The following is a 7,816-nucleotide window of genomic DNA, read 5'->3' on the forward strand; positions in this document are numbered from 1 at the left end:
ACCCCCAAGGGCCCAGAGATGACAAACACCCTGATTTCTGCCATTCAGTCTTAAGCCGGGTTACTGTGCAGAAGTGAAATCATGTTAACAGTGCAATTAATGTTAACAGTGCAACTGTATTAACATATTTAATCACAGAAATAAAGACTTTAGTCACAACACTGTTACCACTGAAAGTGCTATTATAAAAAGTTTAATGGACAGCAGCTTATAAAGACATACAAAGATCCTAAAGAATAAGTTAGGAGAAAGCCACCCGTGGCGTACACTCCTCCCCATCACCGTCATTTTTAGCAAGGTGTTTTGGGTTTCAATGAACACTAGGGCGAGTTCAGAAAATAAACCACAATGCCCGACCAGTGTGGCTCAGTTCACTGGGCATCATCGTCCTGTGCACCCAAAGGTTACTGATTCAATTCCCGGTCAGGACACATGCCCAGATCCCCGGGAGCAGGGCATGCAGGAGGCAGCAGAACGATGCTCTGCTCTCACATTAATGTTTGTCTTTCTCCCTCACCCTTCCTCTCTCACTAATAATAAAAAATAGTTTTAAGAAAAGACAAAGAAAATAAAGCACAAGAGGACGGCCCGATAGAAGGCTGTGGAAGGGAAGGGCAGTGCACCAATAATCTATGGAACACTCGCTCATCCTCCCACGTGGCAGCACCTGACAAATGTGAACTCAAATCCTAAGCCCAGGGAGGTAGCTGCAATGATTCCCCCATTTTACAGGTGAGGGAATTCAGACGCAGAGGGTGATTTGCCTAAAACACAAAGCTAAGTACTAGTGAGCAGAGCCGGAATACGAACCAGGCACTCAGGCTCCAGGTGCCATTGTCTCGCTCTTACACTCAGCTGCCCTTCACTCAGCTGCCCTTCAAGTCACCTGTTTGGTGGAGGGTGTGGGTCATGAGCCTGCTCTTTTTCTAAGGCAGTGGTTCTCAACCTTGGCTGCACATTAGAATCACCTGGGAATCTTTTTAAAATCCTGATTTCTGGGCCTCATCCTCCGGAAATTGTTTCTTTGTTACTAATGTTGTGGCCCTACCCCCATGGAAAGAAACAGAATTTCCGGAGGATGAGGCCCAGAAATCAGGATTTTAAAAAGATTCCCAGGTGATTCTAATGTGCAGCCAAGGTTGAGAACCACTGTACTAGAGTTTAACTTAGGCTTCCTACTTTACTTGTGGTTTTTGCATATTGCTTTATAATGCACCAAAAATAAACAGCATGTGTGTTTTAAAGGGTTGGTTTTTTTTTTGAGATTATTTTTCAGATCTCAGAAATATAAACAACTAGCTATGTTGGTCTAGCAAAGTGTGAACACAGAGCTGTGCTCTCAGGAATCACCATGATTCCTACATCCTTTCTGAAATGATCTTTAAAAGTTAATTTACTCAGAAGGTGACATTTTAAACCTACTTTCAGAAAGATAGGCATTAAAAGTTTACTTGCCACAGGACTGCTGCTCTGGTTTAACACTTCTAAAGCCTTAAGACATCAGAAACAGAAAAGGGCAGAGCAGGGGTGAAACTATAGGGGGTCACTTTCCATGACCCCCCAGTGTACAGAGCCACAACCTTCAGGATCCTGAAAACGAGTGAGGCGAAACCCTTCTTAGCAGTCAGAGGAGCCAAAAGGATCTCCGGGGTAGCCAGGCATGAGCTGGCTGGGAGGACCAAGGGCATTCAGTTCCTCCACTCCCTGAAAGATGGACTCTGTCCACCAAAAAGCCTTCCAGGGGAAACCAGCTTCACTGGTAAATACAGCTCTCATCATTAATTGCTACTTCCCGCTCACTGGCTGCGAGGCCGTATCTACACGTGGCTCCTTTCTGATTCGTGGATCAGAGACAAGCCATATATCCCTGCCCCTAATGAGTCGGTGAACTACAGCCACCTTGGATTATGTTTCACTTTTAGGCTTCAGGACTTGAAGTGATTCTATTTTTAAGCTTTCTCGGTTCTACAAGTAAAAGAAGACATTTTAAGAAAATTAGTTCTGGCTTTTAGTGGATGGTGGCTTCCTCTGAAAGAGTCAACGGACCAGCCACTTGTTTAAATCAGAAACCTCCTGGGGGAAGGGACCCAGTACCATGTTGGTGGGCAAAGGCCAGGGTCCTCTGAAAACCACAACACTCAGGACATGGATGGCCCGGACAAACCCGCTAATTCCAGAGCTACACCCACGCCTCTCTCCTGAAAAACTGTCAAAGGCCTTTTAGGTTCTATTCTGTGAAGTATGTTTCACCTTTGAGCACCAGAAATGTGGTTTCCACAGAAAACAATCATATTTGCATACAACAAAGCTTTAAAAAAATACAACTATGTATTTATAAGAGTCATTCCTTCCATTTGAAAAAAAAATTACCTTGCATTTAACAACTAAAATAGCTTCGCTTATTTTGTGTCTTTGAGAATGAGTTGTTACTCGAAAACTGTTGGAAGGACACTTCTGTGTGTGTGCATTTTTAGAAAAATGTAACCACTCCTGAAGACAATCTAAAATGTACTCTACACATCCCAATTTTCACATATAGGGCACATGAGATGTAGTTAACCTTCTCTTGAAGAATGAGGCTGCTTCCAACAATTCGCGTCTCCAGTTTCAGTTCTGACTTGGGCACTAGCTAGCCTGTGACCTTGGGCAAGTAACTTAACTGCATTGGGCCTTAATTTCCTCTACTACAAAATGAAAGGGATTGGGTCAAAGGAGATGACTCTTGGTTTACAGCTCTCAAATGTTATGATTTGAAGACCATTGGGAACATCGATTATTGCCTACGCTAACCTCAAGTATTGTTCTTAGGGACTGTCAAGTTATCAGAACATTGCCTGGACACTACAAATGGCCCCAGACGGTGGGGATACAGGTAATTGAAATGAAGCTCAAATTCATTACTTTTATTCTTTTTATTCCCTCCCATTCCATCAGCTGTCAATTCTCACTGCTATCCACCTCCCAATGACACGAGCCTCTGCTTTAGTTTTCAAAGCTAAGCAGTGGCCTGCTTCACTCAGGTTCTCTCATAAAGCAAAGTGCATGGGGGTTTGTGATACAATCTGGCAACCAGTGGGCGTTATCTCTTATCGTTCAAAGTTAAATTGCCCACTGTTGTGGCCACAAGACTAACCCCCAGTTAAGGTTGGGAGTAGAATGAGAACGCATTCCTGTAACCTGCATATTCTTTGAGTTCTAAAAGCACACTGCTTTGGGGGGGAAGGGTGTTTGAAGCAAAAGTGAGCGCAGAAAATGAACCAAATTCCTTCTTACTAAAGCAAAAGCTATAGGCCTTATCCCTCTACATCAACCCCTCCACCTACTCCCTCCAAGTTTCCTGTCCCCATCTCAATTGTTGCTTTTTTGTACCTTCTGCTGTGTAACTTTTCCTTGTGTAAGATACATTTTCAAAGTCACTCTTTGAAGCCAAAGAGAGGATCAGAGTAGGAGGAAGGAGATACCATTAGTGGTTTCCTATGTTTACCGCTTTCCCAGTTATCTTACCTTCTTAGTTCCATGAAAAATGATTAGGAGAACACAAAGAATGCTTCTTAGCAATTGTAAATATAGTCCCTGAAACACTATTTTTAAGCTGCTACCAAGCACGAAAATATGCATTAAACCACATGCTTAGTACTTCAAAGAATTCAAGGAAGTTCTTTTCTTTAAAAACTAAAATGAAAAAGATAATCTGTTAAAAAGTGAAATCTACCTTCTTTGCCTGGCACTATCTCGGGTTGTTTCATGGGAATCTATGAGGGACTTGATTTGATGAGCATAGGCAACTAATTTTCACATATCCTAATTTAAGATGTTAATAGTGGTTGAAAAGCAAAGGGAGCCTGGCCAGTTAAAGGTGTGGATGGCCCTAGCCCGTTTGGCTCAGTGAATAGTGTCGGCCTACGGACTGAAGGGTTCCAGGTTCGATCCCTGTCAATGGCACATGCCTGGGTTAGAGGCTCGATCCCCAGAATGGGCATGCAGGAGGCAGCCAGTCAATGATTCTTTCTCATCATTCATGTTTCTATCTTTCTCCCTTTTCCTTCCTCTCTGAAATCAATAAAAATATTTAGGGAAAAAAAAAACACAACAACACAGGAAAAGAACAATAAAGATTAAAAGAAAAATAAAGGTGTGGATGGTTTGTCTATGGAGAAGGCAATAAAGACTGAGCGTTGACCTTTGCCCCAGGAGGTCACAGTTGATTCCTGGTCAGGGCATATGCCCGGGTTGCAGGCTCAATCCCATGTGGGGCGTGCAAGAGGCAGCCGATGGATGATTCTCTCTGATCATTGATGTTTCTATCTTTCCCTCTCTCTTTTCCTCTCTGAAATCAGTCAAAATATATATATTTTTTAAAGGAATGGGAATTGGTCTGCCTGGAAAGTAGATGTAAACTGGGCAAATGAAATATATATATAAATCCATTAGAAAACCAGCCAGAAAATTAACTGAATATTTGAAGCTTTGCCTTCGAAGGGAGTTAAAGGTGTGGATGGTATGTCTATGGGGATGGCAATAAAGACTGAAGAGTTGAAAGAAAACTACTGCATTGTATCTCTGAGAAGTGAGAATAAAAGCAACTTTTCCTCAATCTTTCAATCTCCAGGTGCTGTTAGCCATGCCTAAGCTGAGTATTATTTTCTGTTTTCAAGTTAGCTTTACACAGCACAACTTAATCTCAGCATCTACTCTTCCAAGTATTACACAAGGTGAGGATTTATAGAAAAACAAAAAAATCCTTTCCTGTTCACAAGCTTGGGTTCCTTAGCTCCTGGTGCCACATTTAAGTAAGGGTGCTTTGTTTCAGAGGGTGATTAGAGTGGCGCCCTTGGTACTGATTATGGCACTGAGCTATTTGTACTGCCCAAGTCTGAGCACTGTTTTACACTAAAACTTCGATTATGGGGTAGGTAGTGACTAAAAATTATCTCCTATCTTAAACTAAGCATCAATCATATATCTCAGCAGAAGCAAGACTACCGAGTGCTGAACCACAGGCACCTGGCATTTTTCTTCTTTTATACTTGCACAGGAAAAAAGAGACCCAGCTAAAGCACCCATGGTTCCTCCATTCTTACATGGAAATTTCAAGCACTGTGGGCTCTTTACCAAGTATAATCAGTGGGTTGCTATGACTGCACTACATTAAATCAGATGTAACCAGCCATTGTCTCTTGCATTAATAGAGCCTAAGTTTTCTAGAAGTAGAATGAAATCATTTCAGTTTCTTTTTAGGAGGCAGAAAATGAAGAAGCCCTTTCTGTTCCAGAAAATAGCACCTCTGACTGTTTCTCTAGAGCTTTTCCATTTCCAACGGTTCACCATCTAAAATTGAGTGTTTAGTTATCTAAAAGCCACTAAGCAGAGATGTTCTCAAACGTTGGCACGTCCATGAGTTATGGGTGGAGTGGAACTCAGCAGAAAAGTGAGAATGAGTTGCCTAAATTTGTCACAAACAAGGTACAAGCTCATACTTGGGCAGTTGAACACCACCACCTCTACACAGGCCTGTCATACTGACATGCCCGTTTTACCCAGTGCTAGGATAGCTATATTTTATAGGTTTAAAAAAACAGATTAACTAGGTAGAAAATTTTAATTACGTTTAATTACTTTGGAAAACTTTTAACCATTTTCCTCATATATGTAAACAAAGGGGCAGTTGTACACATGGTCTTACACTATTTCTCTAAGTTATAAAAAATACTAGAGGCCTGATGCACAAAATTCATGCAAGGGGGCTCAGCCGCCCCCCCACCACCACCACCACTGAGGCTTTGTCCCAAAGCGTCCAGTCTAATTAGCACATTACGCTTTTATTATTATAGATTATTCCTGCACACTCATTTTATTGGGTGTCTACTATTTGTCAGGCACTGTTCTAAGTGTTTTACATGCATTATTATATTTAAACCTAAAAAAAAAAACACTTTTCAGGTTTGTATCATTACTGTCCCTATTTAAGTTTTTTGCCTAGGCTATCAGCTAATAAGAGCGTACTCATATATATTTTTTTCTCATTTAAAAAAGATGAAGAATTTGCTCCTGGTTAAGTTCTCAGATGTTCCTGAGACAGAACATGGATGGAATAAGATCCAGGTAGGTCTGCAATTCTGGTCACCTGAGCACAAGTTCCCAACCACTTCTTGGACACAAAGTGTTTAAATGGTCTCTTTGCTCTGCCAATCACTTAGCTATCCCCATGTTGTTGTTCCTGCTTAGGGAATAAATATCAGTAAACTTCAAGAATTAAATAGAAGTCTAATGCAGTTTTGATAAGAAAAAAGCAAATCAAACTTTGTACTCAGGGCTCATGACTTTAGAATTATATATGTTCTCATGGCAAGGAAGACAAAGTTTTGAAATAACTTGGAAGGTGTTGAGGGTAATTTTTATACTTTAAACACTTAAATACAATGAACTACATATAAGTTTGGCTAGACAGTTTTGCAGACCTGGCCCAACAAGCAGGCTAAGGCGGGGGGAAAAAAAAGCAATCTGGTGGTCTCAAATTCCTATTATCAAAACTATCCTCTTATAAATCTGAATCCAATCCAAGAAGTATGTCAATAGCTGGTTGTTTAAGATTAGGTTTGCGATGTAGTAACAGAACTGTGTAGGGGGCAAATATGCTTAAAATATGTCCAAGCAAGTTTAGGTCAAGTCAATAATAGTACTTAATGCTAATAAAAGCATGGAATATTCCATGCTACTTAATAGTACTTAATGCTAATAAAAGCATGGAATATTCCTGTAACTGAGAATCCAGCAGAGGGATCTGTATGTGTAAGCAGGTACTTGTACCGTTTCCCCTCTGCTGGCAGACCCTAGTCACTAAAAAAAAAAAAAAGAAGCACCTTCTTTGACTGAGACTGTATCACACATCCCCAGCAAGTATCTCTGGGGCTGTAAAACAGTTAAGATCCAACAAGGGGAGAAATTGGGAAGCGTAAGGAAATTAAAATTTTCATTATTCCAAAACCCATCTCATTTCCCAAAGTACCGCTTATGTGCTGACTTTCTTACAGACCCCTGCAAAATCTTGATCCTCCAAAAAATAAACCCATTTGGAGCTGAGACAAGATGAGGTCAACGACTGGTTCTATCAACCATCCATTTGTTTAACTGAGTCTGGTTCGTCTCTAGCCTCGTGGGGGCCAAGCCTGACCACGAGGGTGAAGACAGGAGGCATGGAGGAAGGGAATGAAGAAAAGGAGAAGGGTGGGGGTGGGGGTGGACGGACCTCCGGGCCACACTTCTTTCTAGTACCGACAAAAAGAGGAGCCGAATCCTGACCTAAATCATCTCTCAAAGGCGCTTTATAAATTACAGGGACAAAGGGTGGGGGTGGCGGGTGGCCTGGGAATCCTACGGACACCCAACCCTCTGACCCGCCCCCTCCCCCTCCAGCACAAGGGAAGGAAGACGGAAAGCAGAGCTCAACTCGGCCATTGGCGAGGAGCCCCCTCCGGTTTTCAATCGCCCATCCACAGGCCCCCCTAGAAAAAAAAAACACACGTAAACACCAAACCAACCCCCCGGGGCGTCCACTCGCGCCCAGAGGTCCCTAGAACCGGAGGCCGGGGCATTCACTTAGTTAGATTTTTCTTGCTTACTCATTTCCCTCCAGCACCCAACCCCCCGTTCCCACTCCAAAACCCCGCTCAACCGCCTACCCTCTCGGCTCCAGCCCCCCCAACAGAACCCGGTGCCCCAGTGGCGGCGGCAGCCCCCGCGCGGTCCCGGTCACTAACCTGCTGCTGTAAGGGCATTTCCGAAACCAGCCTGGCTCCGGGAGAGGAGGGGGGCCGGC

The 7,816-nt window shown here is 42.8% G+C and overlaps 1 protein-coding gene across 3 annotated transcripts in view; it reads right to left on the reverse strand.

The window, feature by feature from the left end:
• The window catches only part of E2F3 (E2F transcription factor 3), an 87,855-nt gene extending 80,045 nt beyond the window's left edge, over positions 1 to 7,810 (reverse strand). For all 3 annotated transcript variants that reach the window (XM_005869976.2, XM_014542685.1, XM_014542684.1), the window contains exon 1: positions 7,758 to 7,810. In XM_005869976.2, the coding sequence (XP_005870038.1) occupies positions 7,758 to 7,775 (18 nt within the window). In that variant the 5' untranslated portion in view covers positions 7,776 to 7,810. The remainder of the gene's footprint in view (positions 1 to 7,757) is intronic.
• Positions 7,811 to 7,816: the final 6 nt, after the last annotated feature.

Source organism: Myotis brandtii, unplaced genomic scaffold, assembly GCF_000412655.1.
Source record: "Myotis brandtii unplaced genomic scaffold, ASM41265v1 scaffold311, whole genome shotgun sequence".
In the NCBI taxonomy this organism is placed as follows: Eukaryota; Metazoa; Chordata; class Mammalia; order Chiroptera; family Vespertilionidae; genus Myotis; species Myotis brandtii.